The sequence below is a fragment of the Diorhabda carinulata genome, chromosome 11 (genome assembly GCF_026250575.1).
Source record: "Diorhabda carinulata isolate Delta chromosome 11, icDioCari1.1, whole genome shotgun sequence".
NCBI lineage: Eukaryota > Metazoa > Arthropoda > Insecta > Coleoptera > Chrysomelidae > Diorhabda > Diorhabda carinulata.
Genome location: NC_079470.1, coordinates 3171279 through 3193863, shown reverse-complemented (window position 1 = coordinate 3193863; position 22585 = coordinate 3171279). Strand labels below are relative to the sequence as shown.

At 32.8% G+C, this 22585-nt stretch overlaps 1 protein-coding gene and 1 long non-coding RNA gene across 3 annotated transcripts in view; one reads left to right on the top strand and one right to left on the bottom strand.

Moving 5' to 3' along the window:
- LOC130899408 (probable multidrug resistance-associated protein lethal(2)03659) overlaps positions 1 to 22585 on the top strand; it is a 66522-nt gene that overhangs the window by 12461 nt on the left and 31476 nt on the right. The window contains exons 1-2 of one of the 2 annotated variants that reach the window (XM_057809334.1): positions 13488 to 13831; positions 20401 to 20496. In XM_057809334.1, the coding sequence (XP_057665317.1) occupies positions 20414 to 20496 (83 nt within the window). In that variant the 5' untranslated portion in view covers positions 13488 to 13831; positions 20401 to 20413. Of the gene's footprint in view, positions 1 to 13487; positions 13832 to 20400; positions 20497 to 22585 lie in introns of those variants that run through there. The other variant, XM_057809333.1, reaches the window with a different exon arrangement.
- Positions 3554 to 9642, bottom strand: LOC130899411 (uncharacterized). The gene is made up of 3 exons (XR_009060023.1): positions 9252 to 9642; positions 8863 to 8995; positions 3554 to 3653 (listed from the first exon to the last, which is right to left on the bottom strand). It is a non-coding gene; the product is annotated as an uncharacterized LOC130899411 (long non-coding RNA).

Sequence of the window (22585 nt, the reverse complement as noted above, 5' to 3'; positions counted from 1 at the left end):
GCAGTAGTTAATTGAATTATTTGTTGTTTTATTAGAATTTATAAAATATAGCCATAAATTTTACTTAATTCATTCCGTTTCAAGAATTTTTGAATCTTTATAATTGAATTTATGTTGTTTTGATATTTCATGGTTCGTTAATGCAGTTCTATTTTTTTTATCGTATTGATGACCTCTTAGTCTATTTTCTAAATACTGAGATGTTTGCCCTACGTAGACAACGACACAATTAGTAGAAGGCACTTGATATATCCTTTATAACTTATACTAATTTCATATTTATTGAAATATTTTTCTTATTAGTACAAAGATTTTTGGTTTCCGCGTTCAAGATTGTGAACAAAAGAACTAGGTAGACATTATCAAGAGAAGGGTGGGGATAGGGTGGTTATTCGTTCATTGGTAAGAAGTGATCCGATTCCGTGGTCTCAATCTGCTTACTCCACCCAACGAATCACCCCTTTTTCCTGTTTGATTCCAATGCCTGTTTCACGCTTGGGTCTGACAAAAAAAAAAAAAATAAATGTTCTTAACTGACGTTTTCAAAAAGTTAATAAAAACTTGCATATTGTTGTTTGGGAATTTGCATACTATGTCGGTTCTAAAAAACCACATTCAATTATCTAGTGATTAAATTTTATTTTGTTCATCTATTTCTTTTTTTTACTGAGCTGGGTATTATTAGAAGAATCCCCGTCAGAGTTTTTAATATACTCGATAAAACGATTAAAGATCTCGACTTCCACATTTCCAAGTTTTTTATTCAAATCTTCAATTTCTACAAATCACAGAATAAATAAATAAAATATTGGAACCATTTTTTTCATGATTACCTCTAGTTTCTTCTCATCTCAAGAGGCGATGGGTTATTGTCAAATTTTTCTCGAAATATTGGTAGCGAATTCGAAGGACTTATCTATTCTTAAATATTTCTATTCGGTACATTACAACACCCTGGAACTATAAATCACAAATTTCGTTGCAAGAAACTTCAATAAACACCATCATCTCAATTATTTCTATGTTGTTTTTAATATCTTCTGTTTTTTATTATTCTGAGTTTCTTTAGTAACTTTTCTGTGGTAATTATTGGTATTTGGTTTTCCGATATCAATAATCTTCTTTTACGTTTTATCATCTACAATTTCTTCCAGTATATCTAACAACACTATAAAAACAAAATAAATTGAAATTGGTTTTTGATTCCTATCTGATATAATAAGATAAATATCTAAAACTACGTTTTCCATTTAATGTATTGTACTTTAAAAACATATATTCAATATTCAAAATTTCTATTGAGATTTTGGTATCGATTCCTGCACGATTTCTGTAACAATGGGCTACAAAGCTACATGCTATAAAGTTGGTAAAAAACAAGAAAGCTGTTGGACCTGACAACATTCCAACAGAGATGCTAAAGCTTATAAATGAAGAAAACATAGGAATATTAGTCAAACTCTCCATGTGTATTCAACCGCTGAATTTCCAGAAGACTGGTTAAAATTCGAATTCATAACTTTGCCAAAAAACCCAAAGCACTGTAGCGACTATAGACTGATAAGTTTTATGAGTCACACTATATTCTTAAGAATCATCTACGCTAGAATCAGAAATAAGTGCGAAGAAGATCAAGACCAAACTCAATGTGACTTCAGAAATGGGTTGGGAACACGAGAAGCACTTTTTGCACTGAATGGCTATGATAATTTTGTTAGGAACCTAATGGCACTCACCAAAGAAGACTTCCAGCACTGCTTCGATCAATGTAAAAAACGTATGGAAAGGTGTGTGATAATTTTGTTCACTGCAGCTCGGAAGAGTGAACTAGTTGTGAGACCGAACTACTGACGTAAATTTTTCAACCATGACGTTTTTTTTCCAGGACTTCATTTTCCCTCTATTTTTCCCTGGATGATAAGATGCAATATACTATACGTGTCAGGTTTGCGTATTACATGTGCGAAGTAATATAATTTTCTGATCTTAACAGATCTTACAATCTCTTTTCTTTCTCATTTGCACCATAACGTCGTCATTACGCACTCTATCCTGTCAGTTGATGCGGAGCATACGCCTATATGTCCACAATTCAAAAGTTTCGAGGATTGTGTCATCGGCGTACCGGAAGTTGTTTACGGTCAGCCCATTTATTTTTATACCTTCTTCAACATCTTCACCGAAGCCCTTTCGGAATATATGTTCCGAGTATATTTTAAAAAGTAGTGGTGATAGTATACAGTCCTGTCTGACTCCTCTCCTAATGTTGATATCTGGAGTTAATTTATCTTTGAGTCGTAAATTTGCTTTTTGATTCCAGTAAAGATTCGCTATAAATTAATATATTTGCTATTAATTCCCATTGCCTGTAGGATATTTATTAGTTGATGATAACGGACCTTGTCGAATGCCTTTTCAAAATCTATAATCTACACCTCTACATCAAGACCTGAATGCTGAACAGATCCTCTCTAGTTCCTAGTCCTTTTCGAAAGTCAAATTGAGTACTGCTAATGTGTTCCTCTATTTTAGGGTATATTCTTTGATGTATAATTCGTGCGGCGATCTTTAAATTCTTTAGCGTTTGATTTTTTAGGCAGTGTGATAAAAGTCGATTTCAACCAATCCGTTGGAATTACGCCTTTATGATAAATAGCTTTAAACAGCTTAGTAATCTAAGGGAATTGGTTTTCAAGAGTTTTTAGCAATTCTGTAGGAATTCCATCAGTCCCGGGAGCTTTTCCATTTTTTGCATTTGGCTTTCCTGACTACATCTGTTGTTATATCTGGGCCAACCAGTGGTTCTTTTATTCTGTGGACCTCTTTTCTATCATCTCTATCTCAATATATTACCGTGACAAACGGAAAGATGTATTTGCAGTCTTTATCGATTACGAAAAGGCATTCGATCGAGTACAACACGACAAGTTAATAAATATATTAAGGAAAAAATGAGTTGATAGTTCCGACGTAAGAATCATCGAAAATAGTTATTTGTATGCCAAGGACTGAAAGATCTACTTTGTTGGACGAGTCTGAAAATTGAGCTACAGACGAGTCCAACAAAGTAATATTTCAGTCTCGGAGTACACAACATTTTTTAGACGACGCATAAGATCCAAAACTTTTTTTTATACACTGAGGAAAGAAAATAAATAATAGACAATTATAAACATTTTATTTATTGAACAATATAATGTACTAAATTATATTTGCAATGTCAATATTAATTTATTAATTAATTGCAAAAAGTAATGTTTATCGTACCTCCCGGACAATTATTAATATTTATTGGATTGGATGCAAATGGAATATGTATATCTCTGTAGATGTGTTTGTGATTACGATAGAATTTGTTGATTGATTCGTATTGGATGCTATGCAAAATCATCGAAATGAAACGGACAACTGTCAACATTGAAGTCGCTAGTGTCACATTTAAGGAAGTTAAAGTTGAAGTCTACTCCAGAGCGTCCCGATGAGCAGTACGGAATTGTCACTTTCACTACATGGAACACTCAAAACGCAACTTATAACTACAATCAGATACGCAGACGATACAGTTGTACTCCGTGATGACTTGAATGGACTGCAATGCCTTTTAAACTCCATTGACTGAATGGGAAGAGAGATGGGTCCAAACATTAACTGTTCTAAAACAAAATATATGGTAGTCGCTTGTTGTACCATGACTCACAGTTACAGGTAAACGGACAAACGATTCAAAGAGTGTCCAGTTTCAAATATCTTGGTTGCTATATTACTGAACAACTGGATCTCGATAAGGAATTAAAATGTAGAATTGAGGTAGTTCGTATAACATTTTTTAATGAGATCACTTTCTCTAATGATAATTTAAAATTTCAACTCCGGAAACGGATGATCAAATGTTACATATTGTCTTAGTTCTCTTATATGGTGTCGAAGCATGGACTTTAAAAATATCTACCATTAATCGCTTAGAGGCTTCTAAAATGTGGTTATATAGATGCATGCACAAGATACCGTGGACAACTATGCAAACGAACGATGCAAACAGAGTAAATGCGGTTCGTGAGTTGGTGGATAACATTAAATGCTGGAAAAAAGTTGAAGATCGTAGAGGAATTGGAAGGAAACAAGCCTCTCGGTTGAAGAATATTAGAGAATGGACTGGGATAAGAGAAGAAGCAGTTATTTAGACTAGCTCAAGATACATAGAGTTTTACCATGCTGATCGCCAACGTCAAGGGGACTTGATACGGCACGCTAGGAAGAAGAAGTTAATGTACATAGATACTGTTTGACTCAAAATAAGCCCGTTCATTTTTGTTCCTTGGCTACGATGGATAGATCTGTCGCATCATTTGGATAGGATCTTTAAAAAAGTATGTTTAGTATCAATCTCGCTAGATAATTACCCTAAATTGAATTGTTCGCAAATTCAGATGTACAGTGAAAATTATTGCTGATTTCAAGTGGAAATAATCTCTCAAGGTTAAATATTACGCCCACATAATTTTCTGATATCAACTTAACATTTCACGACCGGGTTATGCTTATTATGCGTGAATAATATACGTATAATTAGTTGAAATGTAATATCGATTACTGTAAACATTAAAAGGAATATTTTTCTAATAAAACTACCGGGTTTAGTCTGAAAATATTGTATGCAAATTGTGATTTTTCCCTTTACTTACTTGATAATATGATATATTAGGCTGAAGAAACAGGATACGCATAAAACACTCATTTCTTCAGTAAAAAATAACCAGGCGGTTTTCAATACAATCATACAAAAAAGTAAAAAATGAATGGTTTACAGGAAGTGTGGCTATTAAGTAATGAGACCAGCGCTGCTACAGAAAAAGTACGCATGCGGCATAGGTTGGCGAATGTCAGCTGTATAGCCTACTCTTAAAAATCTTCTGTAGACAAACCAGTGTAGTTGTGGCTTTTGTTTGTATAGGAGCTTGTTTTTTGTTGTGAAATTTCACACGAAACTTGGCAAAACTGCAACTGAAACTTATAATTCATTGTAATGAATGTATGGCAATGGATGTTTAACGTTCGGATCGCATTTCCATGTCGAAAACGGATGAAATGAAAGAGTGAAAAAAAAAATGACTCGAATCGGGGAACGACAAGTCATGGATCTCCTTCAGCACTGTCCTTCAAGAGCTTTCTAGCCAAGTAGAACATCGCAGTGTTATACCACCCACCTTATTCCTTGGATTGGGCATCGTGGGACTTTCACGTCTTTCCTAAGGTGAAATCTGCATTAAAAGGAACAAGAGCTGAAGATACAGACAGAAAAAGACTTTCTGCACTGTTTCGAATAATGGAAGTTGTCTATATTGAAAGAAATAATAAATAAATATACATAATATCGAAACTAAATATTTTATATTATGAGTCTTGTTATTTAATAACCACAACTAGTATATTAGTTTATTTTTAATTCCCAAACTAACAACTTCATGTGGTTGATGTCTATGACTATTCTAATGTGAAATTGATAGACAATTAACTTTCCTTTAGTCACTTTTAAGTTACAAGGGGTCGTTAATGGTGCTCCAGGCAGTTTAATATGAAATTAGAACATTAGAATAACTTTTTATTGAGAAAAAAGTTTTAATGGGGTTCTATAGAAATTTGGGAGACAGTAATTTACTTTTCAAAAGTCTGTCTTATCGAGCAATAAATGTAGATGATTTAAAATAAAATTAAATTAAGAATAATCATTTTTAACGGTTTTACAATTTGGTAAATAACGATTTTTTATCAACTTTTTACTATATCTATAACCAAATAATTTGTAAACTGAATAGAAATAATTTTCTTTATTTATGTGTGATATTATTTCCGTGGACGCTCTCTTTTCCTTCCCGGTCCTTCACCCTTATAGAAATTGTATAGAATTGTCAAAAGCATTGTGAAGGTGAAGATTTGTGTCAGGCACTCCCAGCATTCCACGCTCAGGGTCAGATAACACTGCTGCCTTCTTTAGAAAAGGCTAGAAAAAACCCTTAGAGTTACGGATAAAAAATGAAGAAATGCAAGAAGTTTTTGCATCATTACTTGATTCTCAAGATGTAGAAAATTTTGATAAGATGAAAATCGTCTATAAATTTACATCTCTATAACCAAAAGGGATTTGGCACAATTGTTTATTTTTCAAAAATTATTTGCTAATACTTCATCTGTAGATTTCTTTTGTAAAAGTGTCAAAAGTTTTGATTCGAATACGATACCTCCCTGTTGGAAATCCTTAAAACAAAAATATGAAGGACGATTTATATTAATTAAATGTGGCAAAATGCTACTGAACGAGAGTGTATAGCACTTGACATTAATCAATGTTGGTGGGTCCAATCAGATGCTACAATTAAATCTGATGTTTTAGAGGAAGAAAATGAAAATGAATAATTTATAATTAGAATGAGTTATTGCAATTCATAAATAAAACACCCACAAAAATTATCGCAAACAATGTTTAACAAGACATGTGACGAATGAAGAAGCCGCTAGAATCATCGCGGTCATACAAGATGGCCGCAGTCAAAGATACGTCGCCGGGGTAATTGGAGTTCAACAAAGTACAATATCCAGAGTTGTTATTCGCTACCAAGAAACAGGGCAGCTAACTAAAAGACCAGGACAAGGACACGAATGGGTAATTTCGGTAGTAGATGATCGTTATTTGATGTTAACAGCGTTAAGAATTAGGCATACCACCGCTCGAAGGCTGCAAACAGATCTGTTGGCCGCTCGTAATGTCCGAATAAGTCTACAAACAGTTCGAAATAGGCTGAGTGAAGCTGTTATACGAGCCAGAGAACCAGCTATAGGTCCACGTCTTACCAGAGAATATCGAGTAGCAAGATTGGAATTTGCTCGAGAACACGCAAATTGAAATATTAAAGATTGGTCCAATATTTTATTCACGGATGAATCAAGATTTCATCTGTATTCATCACATAGGCGTGTACCAGTATATAGGCGACGCACACTGGAACGACTAATGGGAAAAACGCGACATTGACAAAAAACAAAAACAAATTTTTTTTTCATTAATTTTTGTATTAACTCGTTCTTAAACCCTTACAAACGGGGATAATACCCCAACCGAAAAAAAGTAAATTTAAATTTTCATAAAATGGTGTTACCCATGTTCCTTTCAATTCAATTCACTTTTAGACCCTATTTGAACATAAAAAAAATTATCGCCTCGAAAATATTTTTAGGAAAAAAATTATGGGTTGTTTCGATAAAATCTCACTTGTAATTTTTCTGTCAAGGTTTGGCGAAAATCGACTCGTTGCATTGTTTTCTTTAGGTTTTCTACTTGAATTATTCGAAGAGATTAGCTGCCACAACCTGCAACCTTGGGCACAAAACAAATACAGAAAGCGGTGTTTGGCTGTTTGTAAATATAGAGGTGGTAAACAACATATTGTGAAAAAATGTGTATTTGTACAAAATAAAACATATTTATCTCTATCTGTTTTTTTTGTAGGCAGCACACTTCACATGACAAATTGCTGAAAAAAAAATTAAAAAAAAAGTAAAAGTAACTCTGATTACAAATTATTTTTAAAATTCCTTGTTTTTTCCTTATTCCTGGGCTTGTCGTTTAATACAGTGAAATTTGTTTGTGTTAGTAGCGTAGCACTTAGAAAGCAATGTCCGAAAATGTCCGGTATTTCGTTCCAGTGTGCGACGTGGTGAACGACACGATCAGGTTAATTTTTGTCAAACTGAAAGCTTTGGTGGTGGCTCTAGCAGAGTTTGGGGAGGAATTTCTTTCGAGGGTCACACGGAATTAATACCAGTGTATGATGGAACACTAAATGCTGACAGGTACACAACCAATATCCTAGAACCCCATGTAGTGCAATATATGCCTCATATCGGTGACAACTCTGTGCTAATACACGATAATGCTCGTCCACACGCTGATAGAGTGGTTCGGCAGTATATAGAAGTCGAGATACCCACCCTAAATTGGCCTGCACCTAGCCCGGACCTCAATTGAATAGATCATGTCTGGGACCATCTAGGATGGCAAATTCAGCAACATCCGTCACCAATAAGAACACTAGATGATTTTCAAAATGTTGTTTTTGACTATTTATTTTTTTGCATATATGTTTTGTACGATTTTCTATGTTTTGGTAAATCAAACTTTTTGTCCTCTGTAGATTAAACTGTTATAAATAAATAAATTTTGCAAAAGGCGTATCTATTGGTGTTTTAATTCGTAATAATAATAATAAAATTCGAAAAACAGGCTATACGTTTAAAATATTTGAAAAATAATGAGAGATGCGTTAGTTTTTCTGGTGTGTGTATTATAATAAAATTGAAGTTTCAAATATAAAATAATTTATAAATATACAAAGTAATTGTAACAATTTATATTATATTTTTAATAAGTAAATTGCTTAATTCAATGTTAACTGTTTTCATATAATTTATTTCCTATGTTTCTTATTATGTACGTGGTAATTAAAAAAATGATTGAGAAAACAATTAATTACATGATTTATTTCTTAAATATTTTAAATATGAAAAGTGAGTTGATAAAATTTAATGGGAAATACATAGATCAAGGTATAACGTTCTTATGGAGTTTCTTATACCGTACACTCGTCTTCAAAGTGGGTTGCCAAAATTTCCAATAGTCAGAAGCCAGGCAACCATTTTTTCTCTAAAACTAGAAAGTTCTAGCTTTCATTTGATACCAAAATCATGTTTTAAATAATAAGCTAAGCAACTATACCAAAATTTCAAAAATCAAAAAATGGTTGCCTAGTCAAGTGACTGACTGGGGACTATAACTCCCTATATCATTATTTTCGTCTATTTGAGTATTACCTTTTTCAATAATATATGTCCTTTAACCGAACAGGTGCCTTTTTCAGAGGCCGGCTCTCAGACTATTAAATAAGGATCTTTCCACCAACCATCTTCGTCCATTCTGATTATATACAGTAACGTATTAGTTTTACTAAAAAACAAAATAAATTACGCACATACAAAACGTATAAATATTGCTGAGATTTGAATATATTTTCTTATTTACACCTAGTATATATTGCTATTGAGAAAAAAAATTTAGTGATCCATTGGATGCTTGGTTAGACATACTGGTTCATTCATTGGAACCGGATGTTTTTAAAATAATCGTAAAAAATTGAATATTTACTTTAAAAAAGTTTTATTGGTACATAAACACTTGCTTAATCATAGCATTTGTTACTTACTCACTTACGACAAATTATGTTCAGCAAAGATATCAAATTTTCTTCAAAAATGGTAAGCATTCGACGACAAAATTGTAATCGCCGCTGGGAATCTTGCGTTTTTCACTATTGCACGACGGCTATCTTGTAAGGATGGAAATTTATAGCGGCGTGGGCTACTGACAAAGGTTTCCCTTACTCGATCAATGTTCTCCGGAGTGCTAGCAGTTCGTTGGGGACCCGGTGCATTTTTCTTCAATATTCAAGGTTGATTACCCATCGCAATATTGCGATGAATATTACGGCGGAAATCTCGCGAACAGCAGTTACGTATTCGCATTTCGCACACGGATACGTCATACGCGTACAAGCGTTGGTCTAGCGTCCACGGCTCCATCACAATGACTGAACTGAAAATGCTATGAACAAAGGAAACCTTAGATACCAGTAACGTGCCCCTCCCGCCATGAGCACCCGTGTACAACCCACTTCAAAAACATCCAGTTCCTGTGAATGTCCCTGTATTAGATACTCCAGGTGTAGTTTCAGCTCATTTAGGAGGATCGCGAATTAAAATAAAAAAAGGAAATTAGAACTGTAATAAGAACTTTCTATAAGTAAATTTTATTGACTAAAAAGCAGCAAATCCATATAAAGGAATAAAATAAATATGAGATACTATTTACATAAATCATTTATTAGATAGGCTTTTTCGACATTATAAAACAAACTCCAATCTTCTCTTATCATATTTTGACAATCTGTCTATTACTGCTTCAAAATCAACATCAATATCTGTATGAATATTTACAAGAGCGATTCCTATGAGACGTTATTCTCTTGTGGAAGCTCGAAGCCGATTTTTTAACTTTTTAACCTCTGTAAAATTGGAAAGATTTGTTTACTGAGCGATGCTGACTGGTAAAGTGGCAAGGATTTGAAGTAAAATGTTAATTGATTAGTACATAGATATATTTGTCACATTCTACTATTCTATTAAGAAGATAATGAGAAATACTTTTCCTATGAGTTTTTCCGGCTCCAATTCTTTATGGTATTACTTTTTCGTTCTTTTTGCCGCCATATTTTATTCTATAATGATCTTTAAGCCCTATGACGCCCTGGGAGACTAGGCAACTGCTTAGTCGTCTTGTTTTAGTTTCAGTATTTCGCTCAACGTATACTGAACTTTTGATGCTACTCTAAAATTGTTTGCTGAAGGTGAGACAGTTTGGGAGGTCATGCCACCCCTTGAAACCTCACCTGACTTCTCAACTATCAACGTATGTTACTATTAATTGGAAAATGTCAAGTTGTGGTACTACTTCCAATAAAATATACGCTGATGTGAAATATTTTCAAAAGGATATAGTAGTAGTTCAAGTGATAATGAAGTTGAAACAACTGAAATTGAATCAACTGGAGTTGAAACAACTGAATTTGAAATAGAAGGCTCTACTTAAATACCACCACAAAAAATGTTAAATGTAAACGTAAACAAGTAGAACAAATTCACAATGTAATGGACGCTGGCAAGTTAAAAGCAAAGATGTATTCCAAGTACTTAACAATTCTGTTATTATTGGCAAAAATTTTTAGGTTATGATGTTAAAGTGTTGTGGATTTTACTAGAATTCATTAGAATGCAACTAGTCTGGTTTATTTTTTGTGAAATTTTGCAACAGTTTCCAAAAATTACGATCATGGTGTCATTCTATACGAGTCGTCACCGAGAAAATTTAAGGAAAGGTCCGAGAAGGCTCTATAAAAATTACAAAAGTAATAAACATTTAAGTGCGCAAAAACTGGCATATTTTTCTAATATCTCGAAAAATATTGGAAATTTTTGAATATTGAGAAAACAACCAAAAATATCATTAAATTTAATAATAAAAAGTTCCGACTCTCCAGGGGGTAGTTCAATTATTTATAATATTTGCAGAGCCCTTAAAATGGGTCAAGAACGGGTAGTTTGGCGCAGCGCGCGTTGCCTCACAAGCGACAGAAAATTATTTTAACATATTTGATATGGATGTTAAGGAACCAGGGCAAATGGCACAGGACAAGGAACACAAAAAAACTATCTGGGAACAATATATTTGCAACCTATTTGTAGTTGAAAAAAACTCAATTAGAAAAAAACCTGTCAATTACAATAAAAAAGATTACTAGAGCAATAAATAGCTCATAAGATAAGAAAACGGTTGGGCCAGATCAAAAGCCTGTTAAACTGCTCAAATTATTAGACAATGAAGGTATCAAGAGGCTTCAAAGGTTTTTTAACCAAATTTACAAAACAGGAAACTTCCCAACTTACAAAAAACAAACGCCACAAGATACGAAGGCCACAGATTAATTAGCTTGATGAGTCATACTCTAAAAAAATTTATGAAAATTATTCACTACAGAATTTCCAAAAAATGCGGTATTGTCTCAATTCGGATTTAAAAGCAACCCAAATACTGGTTGAGGATTGCTATGTCCTGAGAAAAAATGGATTTATGTGTTATATAGATTACGAAAAAGCTTTTGACAGAGTCCAAAACCATATACTCGTTCAAATAATGAGATTACTTCACATTCACCAGAAATATATACGATGTATGGAAAACTTGTAGTGGAACCATTCAGCTGTAGTTAAAGTTGACAACGAATTTTCAAGAGTCCAGAAAATTCTTAGGGGGTGTTAGGCAGGGATGTGTCATCTCCTCACTCCTGTTTAACCTTTCTTTGGAAAACATCTTCCAAGAAACCCTCGTATCAACAGTGCCCGGACATAGTTGGAATACAAATTCGACTTATGGGAATCAATATCAACCTAAAAAAGACAAAATTCCTATCAATCGTCCGGCAATTAGATGAGTTCCAGATTGTAAAACCATCATACAATATCGAAAAGATTGAACGGCTAACAGGGTTTAACTATCGAGAAAATAGGTTATGTGAAAACTGGTTATCAGACGTAGAGATAAAATGCCGGATAGAAAAAGCCAGGAGCTGATTCATGGAGTTCAAAAACGTGTTTACGAATTCTGACTTGGATCTCAACCTCAGAATAAAATTCATAAATTGCTACGTATTGTGTGTACTATTATTGTACGGACACGGAAGGCTGGACACCATGTACAGATTGAAGGTATTTGATATGTGGATCTACTGATTAATTTTGAGAGTTCCATGGACGGCAAGAAAAACCAACTAAGAAATTCTGAGTAGAATAGGAAGAGAACATGAACTGATGGGCACGATAAAATGGAGGAGAGCAGCATACCTGGGACATGTGATATGGAGCAAGGGGAGACATTTGCTGCAACTCTTGATAGAAGGAAAGAAGGGGATTGGGCAGAGAGAGGATGTCGTGGCTCCACAATATTAAAAATTAGACAGGGATAAGAACCGTAGGAGAATTAATTCATACTACCAGAGACATGATAAAATGGTCAAAAGTGATTGTATCCATTAATGTATAGCAGAAGAAGTGTTGGGATACAAATTGAGATAAAAAATGAGAATCTCAAATTTTACATTAATTATGCAATTGTTAATTAACAAGTGTTTCTTTAATTAAAAACGTGAAACATTTTTTTTCACAAAAATCTCGATTGTTATTACATTTACCTAATGATTAAAAGCTAAAATTTTGTTTTAAAATTGTCTACTATTATAATTAAAAAAATGTTTTAAACAAATACATTGTTCATGAGTAAATAAAGAAAATTTTTATGGATTGTTGAAAATTATGATTTATCGTGGAAAAATCGTTCCCTACAAAATTATTTTTGTTAAAAAATGAGGTTGTTAATTAACAATCATTTTTAGCCACGAAATATTAGAATTAATGAACAGTTTTTCTCTGTAAATCATGATTTCTATTAGTTTTTAAGGTTTTAAGAGAAAATTTCTTCTTTTTTCGTCCAACTATTGTCCAACTATTTTTTCAAATACTAAAATTACTTTGCAAGCCAAATTTCAAGCTCAAACATCGATAGAATCAGATTTGTTTGAGTTTACACAATTCATGTTATCATGTAATAAATATATTATTTTCAGCTAGCAATTCCTAATTATTTTTTCATGATTATAAATTTTGTTTTGACAATGATGACAAACACGACTTGTTATATATTTTCTGAATCAGGTCCACTAGGGAAATAATTAAAGTCAAATGGCGTGTTCTATTTGAAAAATAGTGATCATACGAACGTAGTAAAATAGATTATAATTTGGACAAACAGTAATTAATACCGAACGGCAATTTGTTGCCCCCTCCCATTGTTAAGAGACCAACGTTCGACGGTATACTATCCTACTATACGAACAGTAGTAATCAATCACTAGAGCGTGTAGTGAACATCTAACAACGCTCTATACTATCTAAATAAACGAAATCTGATTCATTTAGTTTGCTTCATTTGGAAATAGTCGAAACTCAACGTTTCAACAAGTAAATACAAAAAAAAAACAGTTAAGTACGGTCCATTTAGCGAAATAATCATATGCACACAACATTTTTGGTCCTTCGAGCCGCAGTTTAAAGTAAAGTTTATCTCATCACATCCTGCAGAAAACAGAACAACAACAGGAGAAGCCGCCGACACCAAGTGAGTTTTAACTTCCGGTCTCGATTTATTTTGCTATTTAATATGTTAAGATATTCTTTAAAAAACTAAAAATGGTTGCATATTTTATTTCTCATTACACTGGCCGACAAAATTTTCGTAATACAGACGACACCTTTATTTTTAAAATGGAAATACCCGTCCAATAATAGAAAAAATATTTATCAAGCACTAACACGTACCACTTTTCATTAGCTTAATTATTTCTGTTTACATTAGCAGGTAGGTAATTTTATATAGGGGCGGTTAATATCGGTACATTTTTTGGCCGAAAAAATATCTGAACTGTATTATTCAGAGTAATAAATATAAAAATAACATTAAATTGAGTTTCATAGTAGTTAATAGTGCCAAAAGTGATTATATGACGAAAATTTCGAGTCAAACGCCCCGCAGCTTCAAAACTTCTCCTCACAAATTTTGCAAGCTAGGTAATTTTCCGAAAATATGAAAAAAGCATGTTACAAATATTTTGGTACTTTAATTGGTGACAAAGACAAGCAGTGGGCCCCCCACGTGTGCTGTGTTAGTTGTAGTGCAGTGGATGAATGCCTTTTGCAATTCCAATGGTATGGCGAGAACCTACTAACCATGTTAACGACTGCTATTTTTATCTAACAAAGACTAAAGGTTATTCCAAGAAAGGAAAGCACAAGATATATAACGAAGATTTACCAGTACCGATTGCGCCTTTAGATCCGCAAAATATTGTTTTACAAGATACTGGAGAAAACGTATCATCAGGAAGCTCCGAAGAACAATGCACCGACCCTATTTTTACTCCAAGTTCCAATTCCGGCGACCCACATTTGATTGTTCAAAGTGAGTTGAATGATTTAGCACGTGATTTGGGGTTATCAAGGCAACAGTCTGAACTTTTTGCTTCCCGTCTTAAGGAATGGAATTTGTTAGCCAAAGAGACAAAAATTACGACCTTTAGTAAAAGAAATGCTACATTTTCTGCATTCTACAGAATGGAAAATTCGTTGTATGCGTGTACGGATATTGATGGTCTAATGAAGGAACTTGATATTGAGCATAATCCCAGTGAGTGCGCCTATTTATTGGCTCGTCTAAATACAATTTAAAAGCAGTGTTATTACACAATAGAAATTTAAAACCGTCTACACCAGTTGCTCATTCTGTGAAGATGAAAGAGACTTATGAAAATATTCGCTTGCTTTTAGACAAAATTAACTACAAGTATAGATGGCAGATATGTGGGGATCTGCCTGAAGGTGATTGGAATTTTAATGGGACTTCAGGGATATATACGAAACATTGCTGTTTTCTTTCTATGGGACAGTCGGGCAGTAGATCAACACTATGTGAAAAATTGATAAGCAAGAAGGGAGTTTCAACTGGGATCTCAAAATGTTAAGTTTATACCCCTTGTAGATCTCACAAATGTCATTCTGTCCCCTTTCACATTAAACTTGGATTGATGAAAAACTTTGTAAAGGCTATGGATAAAGAGGGTAATGGATCCAAATACCTTAGAGAAGTCTTTCCCCAGTTGAGTGATGCCAAATTGAGGGAAGGTATTTTTATTGGGCCACAAACAAGAAAATCGCTGGACTATGACAATTTTGCAAGCTCACCCACCAGACAGGAACTTAGAGCATGGAAGGCATTTGTTAGTGGAGTGAGGGGATTTTTGGGCAACAATATGGATCCAAACTACCAACAGTTAGTTGATGAACTTCTAGACGCTTGAAAATTCATTTCCATCTGACGTTTTTGCCGAAAATTTGGGAGCTATCAGTGATGAGCAGGGTGAAAGGTTCCACTAAGATATTAGAACAATGGAAATTCGGTATTAAGGATGATGGGATCCAGCCATGATGGGTGATTACTATTGGTTTTTAAAAAGAGAAAGTGCAATCTTTCATAGAAGGAAAGAGTGGACATAAATTAATATTTGAAGTGATTAAAGGTTTTGTTTTAATAGATGTGAAGCATGTTTATTAGATGTTAACTATAAATATTGTCAATATTGTCAATTGATTTAAAAAACGATTATTTGTTTAATAAATACTTTACCAATGAATGTGTTTATAAATGTAACATAAAAATCTTACGTCTAACAATTATTTTTTTCATATTTTCGTATTTGTATAGGTCCATTTTATCACAATATGCTATTCATTCTTGTGTTACTAGAAAAAATTTTTTTTGTCGACCAGTGCTATTTTTATGATTGATTTAAAACTTTCAAATGGAAACGATTCCGACAAATTTGAAAACTGCTATAGAAATTTCCTAATATTGGAATTATAGATATCTCAACGAGGTTATACAACGAACTAAACGTTTTGGATTCATGCTAGGTGAGTTCGTACAAATTCTGATATTGATCAAATCGCAAGATATCGATATAAACTACAAATTTCGTGAGATCTGACAATGGTGGTAGTTTGAACCGAATCAACATTAACATAAAATTACCAGCGATAGAATTGCCCAAATTTGACAGTCATTATGATAATTAGCTAAAGTTCAGGGACTTTTATTCTTAATTCATCAAAATCAATCCATTAGTGATACACAAAGGTTTCATTATATTCGTATAAGCTTATCTCGCGGCCTTCTGAAAATTATAGCTGGCCTAGAGCTCTCTGACGCGAATTACTCAACCGCTTTGGATATAATTTGCAAAAGATATAATAATGATCGTATTTTAATATGAAATCATGTAAGAGTTTAGTTAAATGTATCCAATGAACGAATCACTTGAACAAATTGCAGACAATGTAACAAATTAATCGCGTGAAAAATTCTCAATGAACCCAACGAAAATTATAATACTCTAATAATTAATTTTACTTAAGCTTGATTGAATTACATCGCGTGAATGGAAACAATAACAATCGACAAATCAGTCATTTAAAAGTTACAGAATTATTCTATTTACGAGAATGAACACTATATTCAAGATTGTGTATATTTTCAAAAATTAAGCGTTAATGATCGTATATACCATTGATCAACAAGTCGTCCCGTTGGTCTCTGTAGATAAATCCATCTTCTTGTGGTCCGCGACTGTTTTGTAAATGAAAATCTTATAATTAAATTTAAAAGTGATTTACTCTTTTTGTAAACCTATTCTTAGGGTGTTCCGAGTAGGTTACAAATAAATTTGATTAAATATTTGTTTCTGAAAAGCAATCTCATCGAGAGAAGGCTTTCGTTTTAAATAAGAAAATACATTGCTGCCTTTTTTATTGTAGTATGTAGTTGAATCTGTGAAATTATTTGGGCTTGTGGACAATTCCTTGAAATGGGAGTTACATATTGCCGCTTTGCTTAAAAAGTTTTTCCTGTTTTGCGAGATGAGTTTCCAAAGAACTGAACTTATCCACCTCCTTAACAGTCTATTATGTCCTTATTGAGTCGCATCTGAGATATGCCCTTCCCTTCTGTGGAACGTGTGGTGCGACTCAATTTGAGCGAATCCTCAAACTACATATTTACACTAAACAGCTAACTGCAGGGGCTTCTTTGAAATTCTGACTCTTCCTTCCTTATTCATCTTTGAATCCGTTTGCCTAATTCGTAAGCACGCTTCTTCAATTTCAGAAAGATCGTTGCACGGCTATCCACTTAGGAACGTGGAGCACGACCTTCACTTACCTACTCCACGTTCAGAAGTTAAGGGCTCAATATTATACAAGGCAAAGAAATGCACAATCACTTGTTTGCTGGCAAATTTACTTGAAAGTCACTATTACCTATAATTTTGTTACTCATTCTGGTTTCTTTCTGTTTATTGAAATTTTATTATATTTGTACCTTCATTTATTCATTTTTATGTTTGTTTTCTAGTTTTCACAAGCTTTTGTCTACAAATTGTAACAATTTTTCAACAATAAAGCATTTCTCTCCCACTTCACCCTGGTTTGGAGCTCCTTGCTCCATCCAGTTCAAAATCTCTGGTTAAGGGCTTGCAGTTTCTGGTATTGGCTTTGCCGGTTGTGGGGAATGAGAGTAGCAACTGCTTCATGAAGAACGATGTATGGTCGACTATGGACTAAATGAGTAGAAGGGGATTCAAATCCTCCAGGTATATCAGAGACAACGGACAAATAGGAAGGGAATTCAGAATATCTTCCACTTGACTCAGGACTGTATAAAAGTTTTCAGAAGTGAAAACAGAATCCGTTCTAAATGGTACTTGATACTTTTAATGCACGCTTCCCATATACCATCCAACTTGGGAGAGCGCGATGGAATAAAATGCTATTTATTAGACGGTTTGCCTCTTCTCGAAATAAAGAACTCAAGAGCATTAAAGAAGTATACAGCTCTGCTACACATACAAATAACATAACAAATATAAAATATATTGCTTTCTGACTTCTGCACCATGGTATTCATGATCCTCAATCCTCAAAGTTAACAGTGTGAGACTCTGAGTCTACTGAGACTCTGCACTATCGTTTAAGAACGTAAAATTTTGGGTAGATAATTCAAACGTGGCTGTATCGGCTTGACTAAAGACGAACCTTCGGGACTGATAAAAATTTCACAAAATGGTACTGGATGATAATCGCATCAAGGATAGAGAGAATGAAATATTATGCATGCGTGTGCTATTCGCGCGTTGGGTACTGCTCACTTTGGATCCAAAGCACATTCGAATGAATATTTACAAGGCATTATTGATTCGGTTTAAGGAAAATGTGTCAGCCTACGATCTTTTCAGCCCATCTAATATATTGATACGAAATCGTCCACGACATGGAGGCCAGTCTTGTTTGGTTATAATGAAAATGTAAAACTTGGCGAATAAGCCGGTTCGTTTGATATTTGTTTTCATGCATAATTTCATGGTAGCAGAGTCTTTCATATGTTTTTTAAAGACAGTCTAGTGTAAGTGTTGTAATGAATTAAGTAATTTAAAGACAGTGTGTATAAATTTACCCCACAGTTTAAATATACGAGGAAATAAAGAAAACCTTATAATATGGAAAATGGCGTTAATAATTTCCATTTTTCAATCCGTTAGTAGAAGTGGAAAAAATTAGTCGAGTCATTTATGTCTTCATTATAGATGAATCGAAAAAAGAGGAATTCCTCTAATTTCTGAGACCTTTAGATTTGTTTATGTTTCTAAATGTTCTTGACTTTAGGTCTCTTCTGTTTTAAAATTAGTTTCATTCAATAATTTTTGAAAGAAAGATAAAATTTGAAGTTTAGACTTTTCTTTGAGTCTTTTTCAAAATATGATATTGACTCTGACAATTTGCGTATTTATATTGATCAATAGAATTTATCATGAATATCAAAATAAGAATAAAATCAATCTAATAATAAATTATCTATAATCTAATAATAAATTATCTATAATCTAATAATACATTATCTAAATATTTCCCTAAATTAAAATCTAAAACACCAAAAAATAACAAAAGAAGTAATATTATATATCAAGTGCCTTGTACTAATTATGACGCTATCTACATAGGGCAAACATCTCAGTATTTAGAAAATAGACTAAGAGGTAATCAATACGATAAAACAAATAGAACTGCATTAACGAACCATAAAATGTCAAAAAAACGGAAATTCAATTATAAAGATTCAAAAATTCTTAGAACGGAATCTAATACACGAAAAAGAGAATTTTTAGAAATGGTTCACATTCATATGAACGAAAAAGATAAAAAAGACCTAAATAATTTACGATAAATTTATAGCTCTGTTTTGTAAAATCTAATAAAAACTATAAATAATGTAATTGATTACTGCTATATATTTGAGATGTAGGGACCAAGGAAAAATTAATTTTTCTTATTAGAACAAAGTTCTAGGTTGATTTTATTCTTATGATATTCATGATGAAGGTGATCTATCGATTAATATAAATACGCAAATTGTCAGTGTGAATATCATTTTTTGATAAAGACTTAAAGAAAATTCGAAACGTCAATTTTCATTTTTCTTTTAAAAAATTAGCAAAAAAACTAATTTTGAAATAAAAGAGACCTGACATCAATAATAGATTTTTTAATAATTTTAATATATTTTCCGAGCTTTCGAATAATTATGTATTCATTGTCTGGGACTGAAATTATGGTCAAGTACAGAAAAATGTATAAATGTATAACAATTATAAAATTTTACTTACAATAAGTAATTGAGATTTTTGGTGGTTTTGAATCGTATTAATTCTTGTAAAAATTTTAAATTCATAGGAATCAAAATTCAATATTCAAAGTGACGTTGATTGTAAATGCTCTTGATTTTATCATCTGTCTTAAAATTAGTTTTTTCAATAATTTAAAAAAAAAGATAAAAATTGACGTCACAATGTCAAAGAAATAAAAGAAATTTATATATATTCATATATACAATATAAGTAGCTACAAGTCTAATACTTCAAATATGAGATTCAAATGTACCACTTTATTACCATTGAAATTAATATAAGTACATAAGTTTAACAAGCTCAGTCGTAGTTTTTCTGTTGAAAATAATGACCTACCCTAATATATATTTTCAATCGAAAATTCTATTCTAGTGATATACCTTTTCAATTGTTGTTACAGATACAAATAAACAATGGAAGAAATATCTAACAATGTTAAACTTAAGAAAAAGAATCCTTTGGACAGGGCCAATATCATATCTTCAGTATTTTTCTGGTAACGTATATTTAAATAGTTTGTTTCATCATTTACTGAAATCTCGGGTACATCGGTGGGTAAATAACTATCACATTAGTTTACACTACATCTGTTGCCGAAAAAATTTTTGCTGTTACTGAATGTATATGATATGTTATTTTCTAAAATATATGATATAAGTTGAAACCATTGAAACGTCATTTCAATGGTCGTCTCTAATGTGTAGTCTTTGGAATATGATGTATCAGAAATCAATAATAGTCAGACATCATATTCGATATCAGAAACAATGGTAGCTTCTTTCCATGTCGCGCAAGTCCTGATGCATACGCTTTCACTGCTCTTCGCTTATATATCCTAAATTTTCTAAATTTTCCGGAAACCAGAGATTTAGAGTTTCATACACGTATTGCGCCTCACATTTTTTTAATTGTAGAAGAAGGTCCTCGACAAGTTCAAAACAATTTACAGTATTCTGAGAAAATTCTGCATCACAAAAAAAGACAAAATTGCTCTAATCCTTGGCTATAACATTCTAAATTTAGTGTTTTTCGTAAATTATCTGATTTGGGGACAATAAAAAATGCAATTTTATGGTAGTGATTTGAGGAAATATTTGGCAAATGAAAGAAAAGCAGCTCCCGTCTTTCTAATGTTTCTATTTCATGATGCCCCGGTTTATATGACTCTTAAGAGTCAGTTTCTTTCTATTAACGTCTATTATTTAGTCTCGAAGACATATAAAACATGGAAACAACGAAATGGTACAATATTTTCCCTTTAAGTTTGTACTGTGGCCAATAGGTCCTCAATCATATTTATTTCCTTTAGGATACATTTTAAGCTACGTTTTGACTTGCCAATGAATACAAAGCCGTCGTATAATTTCAAGCCCATTTGTATAAACAAGCTTGTGATATTTGCGGCAACAGAAAAAAAGTTAAATTTTTTAAATTAGTATTTGAATATCACTACCGGCGAATACTTACAAGTGAATATTTCTAATTCAATCCCAAATCCCCTTTACAAGGATATTGATTTCTCTCCGTTCATGTGAATTTGTATGTAATAGCAATGCCAGAACTTTATTTGCAGTGGAATTAAATAACCGACACCTTGGTGTAGAATGTACGACGGACTTAACAGAGATTACTGAGTACAGATAATTTGAATCCTAGATTAAAATAACGCCGTATTTCTTTATCTCTTTCACAACAAAAACATTTATTCTTGTAGCCAAGGGGACCTGGCTGATATGATTTGCATATGATTACTAACAAGCTAATTTTTCGTGCGTAGTTTCGTTTCAAAGACACGCCCAACTTTTCTCTGTGCGATAATTCTCGAATGTGGTAGGTAACAGAGTTGATTTCATGATTCTGAAAAAAAGTATTCCTTGCCAGATTTTTATGCTTTGAAACTAAAGATAATTACCTCAATTTTCTGAAAAAATTTTTATCCTAAAAAACTTTAGGTTTGATCAAAGAGTCCCCTTCCTTCCAACATGTATTGATAGTGAGGTCGTCAAAACGATTACTAACCAGCTGAATTTTTTTTCTAACTTAATTAATATTCATATAATTTAACGGTGACATTGACTTACAAATTGCATAGTACGCTACCCCAGTCCTACGCTCAGAAATTATTAATACCACAAAACCATTTTTGTCATTACTAACTGTAGGACAAAAATACGACATAATGGAGTAGTGTGTTCTCTGCTCAAAGGAAATAATGTCCTACAAATAAACGGGTATGGGTCCGTAGTCCGACAAGAATAGTTCTATTTGTGCGACAAACAACAGTGAAGACATCTTTTAAAAATTTAAATAATTTTATTTTTTAGTGAGATGAGCATACAAATTTGTTTATTCAGTGAAAAACTTAATCCTCATTAGATTCATCTGATGAATCTTCACTGCTGACATCGCTTCTATCCTCATCCATTTCATTGTCCTCATTTGTGATATCCGACTCTGTAATAACATGAAAAAATTAAGTAAATTATGTTATAATAAATAATGAATCAATAAACAACAATAGTATTAATAGGATACCTTGTATGTCAAAAGATAAGTCTTCAAAAGATGGACTCTGGGGACCATCA